The sequence below is a fragment of the Stenella coeruleoalba genome (genome assembly GCF_951394435.1).
Source record: "Stenella coeruleoalba genome assembly, chromosome: 2".
Lineage (NCBI taxonomy): Eukaryota > Metazoa > Chordata > Mammalia > Artiodactyla > Delphinidae > Stenella > Stenella coeruleoalba.
In genome coordinates, this window is record NC_137147.1 from 74,002,266 (window position 1) to 74,020,134 (window position 17,869).

General features: G+C 46.7%; 1 protein-coding gene across 4 annotated transcripts in view; it reads left to right on the plus strand.

Annotated features, from left to right (window-relative positions):
- Positions 1 to 17,747, plus strand: part of SLC7A7 (solute carrier family 7 member 7) — a 50,140-nt gene extending 32,393 nt beyond the window's left edge. For all 4 annotated transcript variants that reach the window (XM_079913704.1, XM_079913702.1, XM_079913703.1 and 1 more), the window contains 8 exons: positions 11,613 to 11,738; positions 12,609 to 12,753; positions 14,384 to 14,507; positions 14,760 to 14,863; positions 15,158 to 15,254; positions 16,202 to 16,351; positions 16,560 to 16,743; positions 16,959 to 17,747. In XM_079913704.1, coding sequence (XP_079769830.1) covers positions 11,613 to 11,738; positions 12,609 to 12,753; positions 14,384 to 14,507; positions 14,760 to 14,863; positions 15,158 to 15,254; positions 16,202 to 16,351; positions 16,560 to 16,743; positions 16,959 to 17,065 — 1,037 coding nt within the window. In that variant the 3' untranslated portion in view covers positions 17,066 to 17,747. The remainder of the gene's footprint in view (positions 1 to 11,612; positions 11,739 to 12,608; positions 12,754 to 14,383; positions 14,508 to 14,759; positions 14,864 to 15,157; positions 15,255 to 16,201; positions 16,352 to 16,559; positions 16,744 to 16,958) is intronic.
- Positions 17,748 to 17,869: the final 122 nt, after the last annotated feature.

Here is a 17,869-nt window from a genome sequence, read left to right on the forward strand (position 1 = left end):
ACAGCCTAGAGGAAGCTGGGGAAGGAGCTAGGGACAGTGGGTCCCAACCTCAGCTGACCGTTGGAGTCACCTAGCGGGTTTAAAAAAAACACTTGGGACTTCCCTCGTGGTGCAGTGGATAAGACTCTGTGCTCCTAATGCAGGGGTTAGGGTTCAATCCTTGGCCAGGGAACTAGATCCCACATGCATGCTGCAACTAAGGAGCCCACCTGCTGCAGCTAAGACCCGGCACAACCAGATAAATAAATAAATAAATAAATATTAAAAAAAAAATACTCCTGGCCCCTTCCTCTCCCTCTCTTTTCCCCCAGCCAAATAACTCTGAACCACTGGGCAGAAGAATGGAAATTAGCTTGGAGAACAAGACTTGAGGAAGCAGAAGGTTCCTGCTGAGGAGAACTGTTGGGGGCCTTGGGAAGAAAGGTTCTCAATTGTCACCATGCTTTAGAATCACCCAGGGAACTTTAAAAACATGCCGATGCCTGGCTGTAGCCCAGAGCTTAACTTCATTGTCCTGGGTGGGGCCCGAGCACTGAACTTTGTTAAAGCTTGTAGAGTGATGCTAGTGTGGAACCAGGAATGCTGAGTTAAGTGAGGGTTTGGGCTTGCTGTGATCAAGGTGGTTCTCTAAGTGATGATTTTGTTTTGTGATGACCTAAGAGTAGCCCAGAGCAGGCAAATCATCAGGCTCCGCTGGGGAGCCCCGTCTCAGACCTCCCGAACCAGAACTTCAGGGGTGGAGCCCCAGAGCTGTAGGTTCACCCTCCTCAGGGGATCCTCAGGCGATCCTGATGTTCAGTCAGCCTTGGGGACCCATTTCTGAGAACCTGAACTGGACCTAGCTGAGCAAACCAGTAAGGATCCTGTTACCAAGGACTCGCTGGCTTTGAGGCGGGAGCCGATGGAGCGGTTAATCGGTGAGCCTCCTGGTGCAAAGTGCTTGCTTGCTCCCTCCTGTGGTGCAGACCCACAGCAACTGAAGTGCTGGCTAGGCCCCAGAAGGCAGGATGGGAAGCTCTGATCCAGTGACCCACAGGGCTTATGCTCCGTGTGTCTTCTTGCCAGATGCTTTCCCCCCTGAAGCCTGAGTAAGCGACATGGTTATGTAGCCTGAAAAGGTAAAAGTGTTTGAGGACCAGCTGCTATCTGAGAGATACAACGGCACCTAGGAAGGGTGGAAGAAATAATCGATCAAGGACTCAAGAAGAAAAAGTGATTTTTAAGATGCAGAGAGTATCCTAAACCAGCATTCAACAACAAAAAACAAAACAAGCAGTAAAGAAAACAAGGAAAAACTTGAAATGTCTGGCTTTAGGCAGAAGAGCTGAGGCTTTTTTGGAGAGCTTAAATCTGGTCCTTCTGAGGGAACAGCCTTGCTAGAGTATTCCGGAGACATCTGGTTATTCGCGGGCCTGAGTGTACCAGTTAAGGGGCTGGACTGCTCCCCAGCAGTGTGACTCTGACTATGCATAGACCAGCCTAATGCAGAGACGGGTGGTTTTTCTTGAGTAACATGTGACACAGAGATTGCTCACCCCAATTAAGCCCACAGGCCGCTATACTTCTGCTGATTGCTGGGGAATGAATGACGTCACCAGTCAGAAGACACATGAGATATGTCACTGGTGACTTTGAAGTTCACGATAGCAAATGGAGTGGCAGGTGGAATCTTCATCTCTTTGTCACTTGAAGTCTGTGTATGTGAAAGAAACAGAGAACACAGAACTGAGTCCTGGAATGTAAGTGCTAGGATACCAGAGGATACACTCTGGTGAGGGATGGAGCAGATGTTATAGAGATTGGGAGAGATGCACTTAATAAAGGTTTAAACTGAAATTTTAGAGGAAGGGGAAAAATACACAGATAAAAGTATACATCTGGGTAGTTTGGAGGCTATGAGGTATTATAGAGAAAGAAGAATAAAGTTGGAAAAATTGCTCAGTAATGCATTTGGAGAAGCTAGAAGATTGGGAGTGATGCTTTTGGACTCATCAACATTTCAATGAGGCTAATAAACACATTTGCTTTTTACATTTACTGCAAGGAGGAAACAATTTATTTGATTAGAATATGACAGCGACAGAGTATACCTTGTTTGGGCTTCTCTGGTGGTGCAGTGGTTGAGAATCTGCCTGCCAAGGCAGGGGACACGGGTTTGAGCCCTGGTCCGGGAAGATCCCACATGCCGTGGCGCAACTAAGCCCGTGCACCACAACTACTGAGCCTGTGCTCTAGAGCCCACGAGCCACAACTACTGAAACCCGTGCACCTAGCGCCCGTGCTCCTCAACAAGAGAAGTCCGTGCACCGCAACAAAGAGTAGCCCCCGCTCACCACAACTAAAGAAAGCCCGTGCACAGCAGCAAAGACCCAACACAGCCAAAAAAAAAAAAAAAAAGGATACCTTGTTCAGAAGTGATGGATTTGCTAGAAAAGCTGAGATTGATATAGTATATCAAAGAGAGATGTACTTGTATGAGGATCTGCTATAATAAGGGATGCCTGCTGCCTCTGGGCAAGGTTACTTTTTGATTCTTTTGATTGCAGTGAGAGGGAAACTTCAGGACCAAGACACAGAGACCTGTCAAAGGATTTCACCTCCCCTTTCTCTCTTTCCCAACAAACGTAATGGACAGTACTACCCAGTACTGCCTCCAGCTTTTTGCCTGCAGGAGGGCTGCTTTTCACAACTAAACAGGAGAAGTCTCTTCCTTCCTCATTACAGATACGTGGCCCATCTCTTAGAAAGGACACCAAGGCCCTGGCCTCTGTTAATCCCATCTGCTTACCTTGGGAAGAAGAATTATTACATAGTGCTATCAGAGGGCTCTCAGATAACAGTTAGGGATTTTTCCTGAAGATCTCCCATAGTAAAGTACATGGAAATAAACCCCCATCCTAAGGGAAGAAGCATGGTGAAGAGAACACGAAGATAAAAGCAAAAAGAAGTAGGAATGATGTAACTGTGGGCATTTACTGCACACTCTCAGATCAGAAGAATAAGTGTTTTGCTTTCCTCATAAAAATCATAAAATTTGTACGAAAGGGAAATATGATAGCAATGGAAGCTTCAATTCTCTGAGCATCTTTTGCTAAAATCAGTTGCATTCTATTAGAAGCAGTACCTCTCTACATTAAAAAAAATGGTTTATTATGGAAGATTTCAAACATATACAAAAGTAGAGCAAATTGCACAGTGAACTCCCAGGGTTCAAGCACCAGCATCAATGATTATCAACATCTATGCTCCAACCACCCCTTCTCACCCACACTAGATTATTTAAATCATATCCAAGACATCAAACCATTTAATCCATAAAGGCTTCAATATGTATCTCTAAAGGATAAGGATTTATTATTATTTGACATAACCAGAGGCAATGTGGAATCCTTGTGAGGAAGTGATTATGCCTTCTCAGAGTTTATGTCCCAGAAAAAGAAATGCTGGTTTTCCTCCAAAATGTACTCTAAATTTTAGGCAAAGAGATTGCAGAAAAGTTCAGGGCAAAGAATTACAATTTTACAACCAGGGATTTAAAAACAGAAAAAAAACCAGGGGTGTCTTCAAAATGAAATTCTTTTTTTTTTTTTTTTTTTATTATTTGTTTATTTATTTTGGCTGCACCAGGTCTTAGTTGTGGCATGCGGGCTCATAGTTGCGGCATGCGGACTTTCTAGTTGTGGCCTGCACGCGGGATCTAGTTCCCTGACCAGGGATCGAACCTGGGCCCCTGGCATTGGAAGTGCGGAGTCTTACCCACTGGACCACCAGGGAAGTCCCTTCAAGGTGAAATTCTGATACAATAAATTATCTTATTTAGGAAGAATAGGAGAATTATCTGAAGAAAGTGGTGTGATTGAACACATTGATTTTTTTTTAAACTAATTGATTTTTTTAAATTTATTTTTTTATTTTTTAATTTTTGGCTGTGTTGGGTCTTCATTGCTACGGGCTTTCTCTAGTTGCAGTGAGCAGGGGCTACTCTTCTTTGCAGTGTGCGGGCTTCTCTTTGTGGTGGCTTTTCTTGCTGCGGAGCAGGGGCTCTAAGCACGCGGGCTTCAGTAGTTGTGGCACACAGGCTTAGTTGCTCCATGGCATGTGAGATCTTCCCAGACCAGGGCTCGAACCCGTGTCCCCTGCATTGGCAGGCAGATTCTTAACTACTGCACCATGAGGGAAGCCCCGAACACATTGATTTTTTTTTTTCATTTTAACATCTTTATTGGAGTATAATTGCTTTACAATGGAATGTTAGTTTCAGCTTCACAACAAAATGAGTCAGTTATATATATACATATGTTCCGATATCTCTTCCTGCATATCTCCCTCCCACCCTCCCTATCCCACTCCTCCAGGTGGTCACAAAGCACCGAGCTGATCTCCCTGTGCTATGCGGCTGCTTCCCACTATCTATCTACCTTACGTTTGGTAGTGTACATATGTCCATGCCTCTCTCTCGCTTTGTCACAGTTTACCCTTCCCCCTCCCCATATCCTCAAGTCCATTCTCTAGTAGGTCTGTGTCTTTATTCCTGTTTCACCCCTAGGTTTTTCATGACATTTTTTTTTTCTTAAATTCCATATATATGTGTTAGCATACGGTATTTGTCTCTCTCTTTCTGACTTACTTCACTCTGTATGACAGACTCTAGGTCTATCTACCTCATTACAAACAGTTCAATTTCGTTTCTTTTTATGGCTGAGTAATATTCCATTGTATATATGTGCCACATCTTCTTTATCCATTCATCCGATGATGGACACTTAGGTTGTTTCCGTCTCCGGGCTATTGTAAATAGAGCTGCAATGAACTTTTTGGTACATGATTCTTTTTGAATTATGGTTTTCTCAGGGTATATGCCATAGTAGTGGGATTCTATATGTAGTTTTTTAAGGAACCTCCATACTGTTCTCCACAGTGGCTGTATCAATTTACATTCCCACCAACAGTGCAAGAGGGTTCCCTTTTCTCCACACCCTCTCCAGCATTTATTGTTTCTAGATTTTTTGATGATGGCCATTCTGACTTGTGTGAGATGATATCTCATTGTAGTTTTGATTTGCATTTCTTTAATGATTAATGATGTTGAGCATTCTTTCATGTGTTTGTTGGCAGTCTGTGTATCTTCTTTGGAGAAATGTCTATTTAGGTCTTCTGCCCATTTTTGGATTGGGTTGTTTGTTTTTTTGTTATTAAGCTGCATGAGCTGCTTATAAATTTTGGAGATTAATCCTTTGTCAGTTGCTTCATTTGCAAATATTTTCTCCCATTCTGAGGGTTGTCTTTTGGTCTTGTTTATGGTTTCCTTTGCTGTGCAAAAGCTTTTGATGAGCTCAGATTTTTAGAAACGATATGCAAGAGATAATGAGAGGTGACATAATCAAGACTAAATAAATAAAGGAGTGACCCTGCAAGGAGAGTGTCCTGAGGTTAATGCCCAGCATAAACTAAGACCTGAAGAAGTTACTAAGGCCAACAAAAGTTTCCGAGAGCAATGTTTAGAGTGAGAACAGCAGGGGCAAGGCTGGATGCTCTGGGGGCAGTTAGATCTATGATAACTAGATGGTGGAAAGGAGAGGCCACAGTCCCTCTTTTCCTCTAACTTGACCTGCAGAAGGATTGCTCACCTAAGAAAGGGTTCAATAAAAACCCAACAGGCCGATAGATCTAGGCCAACAAAAAACAAGACCAAGAGAGTTGAGGAGATAGTAATAAAGCGTGTCATTGCTTTAAATGTTTTTAACTATCCACTTGCAAACAAATGGAAAGAATTTATAATTAGTTGAGATGACAGAATGACTACTAGGCATCTCCAGGACCTTGGAGAACAGGAAGGGTGTAAAAAGGAAACTGTTGACTGACCTATTAGTTTCCTATTGCTGCTGTAGCAAATTACAACCAATTTAGTGGTTTAAAACAACACAAATTTATTATTTCACAGTTCTGTAGGTCAGAAGTCTGAAAAGGGTCTCACCGGGCTAACATCAAGGTGTCAGCATTGCCATGTCCCTTTCTGGAGGCTCTAGGGGAGAATCCATTTTCTTGCCTTTTCTAGCTTCTAGGGGCTCATAGCCCCCTTCCATCTTCAAAGCCAGCAGTAGCTAGTCAAGTCTTTCTCACATCAAAAGTCTTTCACATGGGCTTCCCTGGTGGCACAGTGGTTGAGAGTCTGCCTGCGGATGCAGGGGACACGGGTTCGTGCCCTGGTCCGGGAAGATCCCACATGCCGCAGAGCTGCTGGGCCCGTGAGCCATGGCCGCTGAGCCTGCGCGTCCGGAGCAAAAAAAAAAAAAAAAAAAAAGGCTTTCACACTGACTCTTCTGTTTCTCAGGGCCACTGTGCCTACCACAAGTGATAACCTGGCTTTCCAAGAAAGAGAAGGAGGGACTTCCCTGGTGGCGCAGTGGTTAAGAATCCGCCTGCTAATGCAGGGGTCATGGGTTCGAGCCCTGGTCCGGGAAGATCTCACATGCCACAGAGCTACTAAGCCCGTGAGCCACAACTACTGAGCCCGAGTGCCACAACTACTGAGCCTGCGCTCTAGAGCCCGTGAACCACAACTACTGAGCCCGAGTGCCACAACTACTGAAGCCCATGTGCCTAGAGCCCGCGCTCCACAAGAGAAGCCACCGCAATGAGAAGCTCGCACACTGCAACGAAGAATGGCCCCCGCTTGCCGCAACTAGAGAAAGCCCACACACAGCAAGGAAGATCCAACGCAGCCAAAAATCAATAAAGTAAATAAATTTCTTTTAAAAAAGAGAAGAAGGTGGATTCTGAGCATGCTGCACTGGTAATCTGAGGTTGATTCCTCCCCAAATTCTAGGCTCATCTGTTAAACCTGGTTAGCAAAGTGTGAAGGGAAGAAAGGAGGATCTCTAGTAACCTGTACAGATTTGCTAAAAACAAGCTAACCTCATTTTTTGTTCAATTTTAATTTTTTATTCAAGTGTAATATACAAAAGGAACTGTACACATGTCATAAGTGTACAGCTTGATGAATTTTCAAACTGAGCACACATGTGTAACCAGCATCCACATCAAAAAGGCAGCCCCCTGAACCTCTCGTGTGTTTCTCCCAGTCACTCCCCTGTGGCCCCCATGCACACGCTAAGGGAAATCACTGTTCTGACTTCTAGTAGCATAGATTAATTTAGCCTGTTTTGATGTAAACGGATATAAAGGGTATGTACTCTCTTGTGTTTGGCTTGTTCACTTAATACATTTGTGACATTCATCCATCATTTTGTCTGTAGCTGTAGATGGTTCTTTCTCATTTGCTGTTTAGTATTCCATTGTATTCATTTAGCCATTCTATCGTTGATTGGCATTTGGGTTGTTTAAATTTTTGACTATGACAATGGTATAGCTATGAACATTCTAGCATATATATGTACTAATTTCATTTGAATCATTATTTGATAGCATCATTAGATTTCTAGAGCAGAGACATGTGTATACAGATTTCAGAGAGGTTCTTGGCAAACTCTTGTGATATTCTTGTTGACAAGGTAGAAAAAGGCGGACTAGATAAAAAAAAATAGTTTGGTGGATTCCTGGTTGACGTTGTGGAATAATGACAGCAGAGAGGAAGATCTATAGTGATAGACTACAGGGCTCTGCCTATCCTAGTCAACATTTTTATAAGTGACTTCAGTGAAGATCCAGAAAGTTTGCTAATCAGATTTGCAGATTTCACAAAATTGAAGGCATTTGAACTAACTGATTAAAATGAAGGGGGAACTCCATTTCTGATAAATGGAAATGATGCCTAAAAATTCAGAGAGGAAAGTTACTAGGAACAAGTGTAAAGCCCCATATTTGGGATTAAAAAAAAAATCACTTTTAATAGGCCCAAACACAGGGAGAGGGAAAAGCTGATCAGTTTGGGAGCAAAAAAGGAGTTACAGTTGACGAGTTCAAACTGAGACTCCATAGCCTGCAACAGTAGCTGGAGTTTTCTGTGTGGGTCTCAGTTTCCAGGGAGACACTGACAAAGTGCAATTAATACAGAGGAGTGAACTGGGCCGGTGAGTGGGAAACCATATTTATCACACAAGATGTTGAAGAACATAGGTCTTTGGACTGAAGAGGGAAGACTCAAGGGGAACGGGATGTCAGTCTTTAATGATAAGAAGGGCTTATCGTGATGTGCGAGAGGCTTCAGCTTGATGCTTTGTGGCTCCAGAGGAGAGGTCCAGGACAATTAGCGAGAAGTTGCGAGGGAGAAGTTTTTGGCTGGGTGGGAGGAAGAGCTATTGGTCTCTTTACAGACGGCATGAGTGGCCTAATAAATTGCTGAGGTTTTTACAGTCCCTGGGAATTTGAAGGAGAAAATGGCTTAAATAGCAGCCTAAGTTGTGTGTTATGTTGTATGTATTTAAAACTAATGGTGCTGGGAGAATTGTAGGCTGAATGTTCTTTTTCAGGGACTGTTTAGTTTGAGCATCTAAACTAAATCTGGGCGTCTGATCCTGAATGGGCCTGCAAGCTTTGTTCACTTCTGGATCAAGCCAGGCATCTGCTCTCCTTGCTTTTAGTTCTAGAGCTGATGCTGGGCCTCAGTGCTGGAACTAGCCTCCTCCTCCAGGGGCTCATGGAGGCTGGGTGTCATGACCATTCAGGAGCATCTCTTTAGATGATTATAGGAGTGACTTCTTCTCAGCTGCTTGTTCCTTCAAAGCAGGGGTCAAAGCAGGAATGGAGGTGCACCTGAGTCAGGGGTCTGAGGTGATTTTCAGCCCATTTTTCTGTGGTCTTGGCCCAGTGTTGGGTGGAGATTGAATTGCACCTAGAGGTAGGAGGGTAGGGCATCTCTGTCCTTGAGGTTAACTTGCAGTTGCCTCCATATTATTCTAACCCCATGTCCTACCCCCACCCCTTTCCCTGCCTCTGAAGCAGGAGGTCAGGCTCCACTTCAAGAACAGTGTACTTGGCTGGGCTCTGGGGCCACCGGTCAGCTGTATCCGCTGGGGGTGGGGACAGAGAGCCCAGTCAGCACTGCTGCCTGCCATTCCCATTTCCTGCTGCCACGGCCAAGAGGCCCTGGAGGAAGCTGAGCGCTGGGGAAGATGAGGGCCAGCGCTCTTTCCAGAGGATTCCCTTCTTCGTTCAAACCGAACCTCCTGTGCTCAATACAGAGAGCAGATCCGGGCAAGATGGTGGGTCAGTGGCTGAGAACAAAGCCTCAGGAGTGGGGGAGGAGGAAACACTGGTGGGTAAGAGGAAGGATACAGATGGATGGATATAGAAGTAGACTAGAGAAGCTGTAAGGATTAAAATGTAAACAATCCATGTATTTTCTTTTCAGAATTTGTTGTAGTAAAGGATAAGGAGTTGGCTCTTCCTTGGACGGAGCTGAGAACAGAAGCATGTGGCATGTGGTTACAGACTGACTCTGAACCAGAACCAGTCTCTTAATTCTCAAGCCTATCCCAGTTTAGTGTTGTCACCCTGGTGACCCTGAGGGCTACTCATGAATTTTTTTTTTTAATTTATTTATTTTTGGCTGCATTGGGCCTTCGTTGCTGTGCGCAGTCTTCTCATTTCGGTGGCTTCTCTTGTTGCAGAGCATGGGCTCTAGGCGCGCGGGCTTCAGTAGTTGTGGCACACGGGCTCAGCATTTATGGCTCATGGGCTTTAGAGCTCAGGTTCAGTAGTTGTGGCACACGGGCTTAGTTGCTCTGCGGCATGTGGGATCTTCCCGGACCAGGGCTCGAACCTGTGTCCCCTGCATTGGCAGGCGGATTCTTAACCACTGCGCCACCAGGGAAGTCCATCCATGAATTTTAATTAGGGGACCCCATTCCCTTGTGAATATGGTAGCTCCAGTTGTCCCAGATGCTTCTAATCCAACCTGGCTTGAGTTATATTAGTAAGCCAGCAGCAGAGCCCGAGGGTGAGGGGTGGAGGTTACAGGATGGAGAGAAGAGGCAGGAGGCAGAAGTCCAGTGGGGAGTAAAGGAGGGGTGACCGGCTGAGGAGGATCAGCAGATCTGAAAGATTTGCCCGTTTTCTGGGATGCTTGTGGAGACTACATGCTTGTGTCTTTATTAACACTACGTTGGCCTGGAGTTGTGGGTGCATTTTTGCCCAGCCCTGTGATAAGGTTTGGTTGTTTGTTGGCTTGTTTATTAGGCAGAAAGGCAAGTGTTTGTTTGGGACAGGAATGCCCCCTTTCTGCAAGAGCGGAAAAGAACTTGGGCAGTAAGGGAGGGGGAGACAGAAGGTGAGACAGCTGTTCTGAGGGGCTGCTCTTTCCTGCCTCTCAGGATGAAGTAGCCTCTGGGCCAGAGTGTGATGAGACCAGGACACAACAAAACAGAAGGGCTGGGGACACTGAGGGCCACACCACTGCCAGAACTGAGACAGGGAGTGCTTGGGACTGAGTTGGTGGCCTGAAGCAGGCAAGCCCAGCACTTTCTCCTCTGGTAAGGCAGGCTGGCTCTGATCTTGTCTTCGCAGCCCTTGGGAGAACGGCTGTTAAGCCCTCCTTCTAGTGCTCCAGTTGCTGAGCTGGGAAGGAGGGAGCAGTGAAACGATCCACTTTGCCACAGCGGGGAAGGTGTGGGGTATGTGGCTGCCTGCTTGTTTAAGAGGTTGGTGGGGGATTGAGGAACGTTCTGCTGAATTTCAGACTTGTTTCTTTTGATTTTCTTCCCCTCTTGAATTTCTTCTTCTGAAGCAGCAGATTATAGCTTTTTTTGGGGGGTGGGGTAGTAGATTTCTCTGAGATTCTGGTGAAAGTTATCGACCCTTTTCTTAGAACAATGCATATTCTTTGGACATATGTACATAACACTTTACAAAGAATTTCAGGCCTGTGGAAGCCCTAGGTTAAGAACCCTGCCTCTAAGGGCAATCCATGAATTTTGCTGAAGCTCATCCAAGTAAAGGGATTGCCTCTACCCCAGGATAGAAGGACTTGAGGAATGTTTGTGGCTCTGACTTTTGCATTGTCCAGTCAGGAAAAATGCCCCATCCCCCTTCTGTAGGAACCTCAGTTCCAAGAGTCTTTCCAAGCATGAAAACAAGCAGCTGAGCTGGCCGGCAGTAGCAGGAAGTCTGGCCTCCAGCCTAATCCTGGCCACACATCCTGACCTGCTAGCCCAGACGTTGGATAAGTCACAACAGGACTCATCAAGGTTAACAGTAATCCCACAGCATCAGAGTGTTGGGTCCTGGAGCCCATATAAGGGGACACAGGGCTGGAGAGGGTGAGAGACCATGACTTTTCAGAGCCAACAGCTGGAACGCATCACTAATCCTGTTCCGCTACCAGTTGCCTCCTATTGCTGTGAGCACTTTTGTGCGTAAGCAAATCCAGTCGCTTTGTTTTGTGTCTCTTGTATAAGTGCTGAGGGCGTGTGTGTGTGTGTGTGTGTGTGTGTGTGTGTGTTGCTGTGTACACAGGTGCTCAGCAAGAGCCTTTGAATGATAATGGTGAGGGCATTCTGGGCAGAGGTTTCCAATGAAGAGCAGGTCAGAGCCCAAACAGTTCCGTCTTTGGCCAAAGGCTCTATTTTGGTGACTGGTACCAGAAAAACTGCTTGGGGGTCTAAGGCCCTCTGGACGGTGGGGCCAGTCACCAATCAGTATTATTTTTCTTTCAGGTCTCTTAACCTTCATTAACTGTGCCTATGTCAAGTGGGGAACCCTGGTACAAGATGTTTTCACCTACGCGAAAGTATTGGCACTGATCGCCGTCATCATCGCAGGCACTGTTAGACTTGGCCAGGGTAAGAAATAAGAGTGACAGCAACTAATGTCTGTTAAGCATTTTCCATACGCCATACCCCTCTAAGTGACCTCTGTGCATGATTTCATTTAATGGGTACTATTATTATCCCCATTTTATTTTTTTGGCCATGCCCCAAGGCTTGCAGGATCTTAGTTCCCCCACCGGGGTTGAACCCGTGCCCCCTGCCATGCAAGCACGGAGTCCTAACCACTGGACCGCCAGGGAAGTCCCTGAAGTCCCTAGCTTAAGTAGTGGAGCTGAAATCTGTACCCAGGCAGACTGAGCCCAAAGCCTGTCCTGTCATTTCTCTGCATGCTGCCTCCCAGAGGAGGTTGATCTGGGCAAAAAAGAGCCATATCCCGGGAGCCAGCTTTTGTGGATTGTCGAGCCCAATGCTGTAGCTCTGACTGTTCTCCCTTGGGAGCAGACAAGGGCAGAAATGAACCTCTTGTACCCACTCCTCTACCAGTTTCCAGGTGTGAACACCTACCCTGCAACTACTCTGTTGACTGGGCATACTGAGCCCTGCCCTTCCTCCACTCCGTATCAGCTGTCTGGGTTAGGAAGGGGGCAGACAGAACTGCATCACCCCTGTTCTCCAGCCCTCTGCTCTGTCGTGGATCCTTACTCTAGAGAGCCACCGGGGTCCTTCCTGTCAAGACCCCTGTGCTGCTCCCTGCACTCTGGCCCATCACTGTAGCTGTCTCTCTTCTGCTCCCCATTCTTTCACTGGTACCCTTGCTGCCAAGGTGTTGTAAGCCACACACATTCTGTTATCGTCACATTCTTCCTCTCCTTTACCGGATCACCTTGTAGTTGGGGTGTAGGCCACTAATCCTTATGCCTTTCCATATTCTCTGGGTTCCAGGAGCCTCGACTCACTTTGAAAATTCCTTTGAGGGTTCATCATTTTCAGCGGGCAACATTGCTCTGGCACTGTACTCGGCTCTGTTCTCCTACTCGGGCTGGGATACCCTCAATTATGTCACCGAAGAGATCAAGAATCCTGAGAGGTAGGTACCTCACCATCAACTTTCCATGGCAATGATAGCCATCATTTATTGAGCTCCTACTGTGTGCCAGACAGCATACCACAACTAGTTGATTTTATCAGTGTCATTTTAATAGACTGCAGGCCGGAGGCCCAGAGAAGTAACTTGTCCATGATCACAGCAGCAGAGCTAAGAGGTGAACTTTCTCATGTGTTAAAAAAATTTTTTTCTTCACAGGCCTTTTCTCATTTGTTCATGCATTTCTGCATTAATCAAAGCAAGTTGTACCATGTGCTTGTGTATACTTTATTTAATTTAATTTTATTTATTTATTTATTTATTTTTTTTTTGCGGTACGCGGGCCTCTCACTGTTGTGGCCTCTCCCATTTGCGGAGCACAGGCTCCAGACGCGCAGGCTCAGCGGCCATGGCTCACGGGCCCAGCCGCTCCGTGGCATGTGGGATCTTCCCGGACCGGGGCACGAACCCGCATCCCCCGCATCGGCAGGCAGACTCTCAACCACTGCACCACCAGGGAAGCCCCTTCCTTTCTCTTCTGATCCCTTCCTTGTTTCTCAAATTCATACTGACTTTGAATTGTGGTATTGTTTGTTTCAGGACACCATTTTTACTCTGAATTGCCCTGTAGTCAAGCAGAGTAAAAAGAACTCTGGGCAGGGAGTCAAAGGGCCTGGACCTGTCTTTCCACTGATTTGTTGGATGACCTTGAGGGAATCCCCTGCCATCTCTGCCTGCTCCTTGTCTGTAATTGAGGGGGTTGAATTATATGATCTCTAGAGCTTTTCCTGGCTCTGAAATTCAATGATTCTAGGACCTAAGATTTGCCAGGGAGTGAGGTTTCTATAAATTTCTAAGTCAAAATAATAATAATCACCTTTTGGCTTTGAGAAACAGAGTATTCCTGATACACATCTAGTGCTGCAACCCTGGGAGCAGATAATAGCAGATTGAGGCCTGAGCGGTGCTTCCACCTACAGGACAGAAACTGAATGACTTGAGTATTTGCCCCCCTCTCACTGTGAAGAACGTTTATAAAGATCATGGCTTTATTGGGCCAGAGGGACCTTGAGAAGTCTGTTTTTCTCTTGGCCTCTGGTTAGGACGGCACTCAAAGCTCTCAAACTGAGTAAGGGGGCGGGGTGCACATGTTTCCCAGATTGCTTGCTCAGATACACATTGTTCTTTCTACTGAGGACCTGTATTATTCTCTGGCAAGGCTAGACTGCAGTTCCCCTCTATAATTTCTTCTTTCATATTTAACCTTAATACAAATTTTTCAGTGTTGACAGCCTTAGAGGAGGAATCCTGATACTAAGAGACCTCTAGAGTAAAACAAACAACTTTCCTGTGCTATTATCATGCTGTGACACAGTCATCTGTTAATCCTTTTTCCTTTTTTTGTGTAGGCCTTTCTCCGAATGTGATGTTCCTTTGCCGGATGCTCTTTAGTTCTTGAGTTCAGAGCTTAAGCCACTATCCTATCCTATCCTAGGCAACCTCAAAGGCAAAAGCCCTGGGGAATTGCCATGGGAGGCCGCATCCCCGGATTAGTGGGGCGGAGTCTGAGAATGAAAGGACAGTGGGGAGGAGACTGTGGGGCTAATATATCCACTTTTCTGTTTGGCTGTAGGAATCTGCCCCTCTCCATTGGCATTTCCATGCCCATTGTCACCATCATCTACATCTTAACCAATGTGGCCTATTACACCGTGCTCGACATGAGAGAGATCCTGGCCAGCGATGCTGTTGCTGTGGTAAAGGATTTTCACTAGCAGAAGGGTGAGGGTGTGTTTGTGGGCTTTGGGTATCGTGCTGCTCTTCAAAGTCCCAGAAAGCGGGTAGTCCTTGAAAAGAGTATGCCTAGAGTACTGGGCTTGCGAGGTCGTTAGCCCTGCTGTGGAAGAAAGGGTTGGGTTGCTAGCAGGGGGCACCAGGGGGCATGCTTGTCCTTGCCTTCCATCCCCGTTAGGTCCTGCTAATGACTCTTTTCCATTCCTTTCCCTTAGACATTTGCAGACCAGATTTTTGGAATGTTCAACTGGACCATTCCAGTGGCAGTTGCGTTATCCTGCTTTGGTGGCCTCAATGCCTCCATTGTGGCTGCGTCTAGGTACGAGTGTCACCTTTTACTGAGGGGTAAAGTGAAGAGCTGTGGCAGGGCAGGGCAGGGCTTAACAGGACCCAGACTTTAGTCACCACGATCCCCAAGTGACAGTCACAACGCTTTGGCCTTGTTCGCATCAGCAGCCTCCAGTTCTTACAAATCTCAGTATTGAACTCCGTTCCAAATTATTCAAACCTTTTTGAAGGAGGGGATGCCAGAGAGGGAGAGCCTTGTGGCACAAGAACCAGGCCACACCCACATCCCCAAGTTTCTCAGCCTCTCCTATCTTACCCAAAATAGGCTTTTCTTTGTGGGCTCAAGAGAAGGCCATCTCCCTGACACCATCTGCATGATTCATGTTGAGCGGTTCACACCAGTGCCGGCTCTGCTCTTCAATGTAAGTGGTCTCAAGACTGGGGCTGAAAGCCAGATTGTGGGGGAACTTTAGTAGCAGTAGATACAACTGTTCTTAGCTCCCCAGAAGCTCTAAAGAAGGTTCTAATAGAAAAATTGTTGATGGACCATCCACTGTGGGCAAGGCACTGTGCTGTAACTGCTGCAGTGGTTTATTTATTTATTTAGGTTGTGCTGGGTCTTTGTCGCAGCATGCAGACTCTTGGTTGTGGCATGCACGTGGGATCTAGTTCTGAGACCAGGGATTGAACCCGGGCCCCCTGCGTTGGTAGCGTGGAGTCTTACCCACTGGACCACCAGGGAAGTCCCTGCTGCAGTGGTTCTTGAAAGAATCCATATTCTCTAAGGAATGGTGACCTCCTCTGGCCCGGGATGAGGCATAAAGTTCATGGAATACACTGTAACGACTGCCGTGGCAGACAGTGATGTAGTGTTCAAGGGAAGAAATGGTGACTGTGGGGGTAGAGGGTGAACAAGGAAAAACTTCCTGGAGAAAGTGAATTTGAAGTGGATTTTTAAGGTTAGGGTTGCAAATGGTAGCGATGGATGGGCTTTAGGTTGAAACAGCATTAGAAAGTCCGGAGGTTAAGCAGTATGGAGTTGGGTAGCAGAAGGTAAAAGCTGGAATTGTATGTTGGAGCCATTCTGGAGAGGCTCTGGGGCAAAAGCTATTTGAGGAACTGTTTTGAGCTGTGCTGTACAGAGGATTAAACTGGCAAGAGTTTGAAGAATGGGCTGAAAAAGGCTACTGACTTAATAGGAAAGGAGCGAGGCGTTGAAACTAAGGTGGTAAACGGGGTGGGAACAGAAAAGGACAGTTGGGGAGACTGAGGACTTGACAAGGGGGTGGATTTGTGGGAGACAAAGGGGACTGGCAAGTGCCTTGCGTGACAGGCCTTGAGAGGAGCTGATGTGGGCTTGTGCCTGCAGGGTCTCATGGCGCTGATCTACTTGTGTGTGGAGGACATCTTCCAGCTCATTAACTACTACAGCTTCAGCTACTGGTTCTTCGTGGGGCTCTCTATCGTGGGTCAGCTTTATCTGCGCTGGAAGGAGCCTAATAGGCCTCGTCCTCTCAAGGTAGGACCTCTCCATCCCACCTCTGCTGCACCCACTCCAGGGGATTCTTACATTTATTCAGAAACCTTTGCCCGGAACTCGACGGTGGTTCCGAGTTGAGAGGAAGGGGATGACAAGAACACTCAGTGCTCTGCTGTTCACAGGTGGGGTTTTCTTGGCTGTCCACCCTGAGCTGTCTAACCTCCACTTGTTTCTTCTGTGCCCTTAGCTCAGCATTTTCTTCCCCATTGTCTTCTGCTTCTGCACCATCTTCCTGGTGGCTGTCCCACTCTACAGTGATACCATCAACTCCCTCATCGGCATCGGCATTGCCCTCTCAGGCTTGCCCTTTTACTTCTTCATCATCAGAGTGCCAGAGCACAAACGACCTCTTTGCCTCCGCAGGATTGTGGGTAAGCCTTGGGTCCTCAAGTCGGCTCAGCTATTGTACGGCCTGGTTTTTTTTTGGCTTTTTCTGCAAATCTAGTCTCCCAAATCACCTTCGCCATAGCTCCTACCTGTTGTTGAGGCTTAACTGTAATTGTCCCCTCGGGCCCAGCCCCATTCAGTGCCACCTGAACTCAGCCCAGTTGACCTCTTCTGTTTTGACTCAAACTTCTCTTTGTAGCATCTGCCACGTGGTATGTCCAGGTCCTATGTATGTCAGTTGCTGCAGAGATGGATTTGGAAGATGGAGAAGAGATGCCCAAGCAACAAGATCCCAAGTCCAACTAAACACCACGAGAAATCCTGAGATGTGGGCAGCAGGGGCCTCCCTCATCTCCTACTGGCTGGAGCCAAGGAAGCTGAAAAGCTCACTTCTTTGGAGGCGTCTGTCCAGAAGCCTCTTAGGCAGCTTCAACAACCTCTGAACTTGCTTTCTGAGAGATGGAGAGTAATTTATTTGTTTTGCTACATATTGTTCCGTATTTCTTTTAAAGGGACAATAAAGCAGACTGTGATGGGGAGCATGCCAGGTGTGGGCCTGGATGTTCCAGTGGCACATTTCCACGTGTTAAGACATCCACTCACCTCCAGTGTGCCTGCCCACTCCTCTTTCCCACTGAAAGACCCAATAATGCTCCAAACTTCCCGTCTCCTTTAGAGAGACGTCAAACTGTCAAAGGTGCTAGACAATAAAAGGGTATGTTCCTGAGCTCTGAAATGGCTTTTTTTTAATTAATTAATTAATTAATTTTTGGCTGTGTTGGGTCTTCGTTTCTGTGCGAGGGCCTTCTCTAGTTGCGGCGAGCGGTGGCCACTCTTCATCGCAGTGCGCGGGCCTCTCACTATCGCGGCCTCTCTTGTTGTGGACCATAGGCTCCAGACGCGCAGGCTCAGTAGTTGTGGCTCACAGGCCTAGTTGCTCCGCGGCATGTGGGATCCTCCCAGACCAGGGCTCGAACCCGTGTCCCCTGCATTAGCAGGCAGATTCTCAACCACTGCGCCACCAGGGAAGCCCCTGGCTTCATTTTTATATAGTGTCTCAAGGACAGCTCCCATTAGCCTGGCAGGAAGACTAAAAACAATCTTATGCTT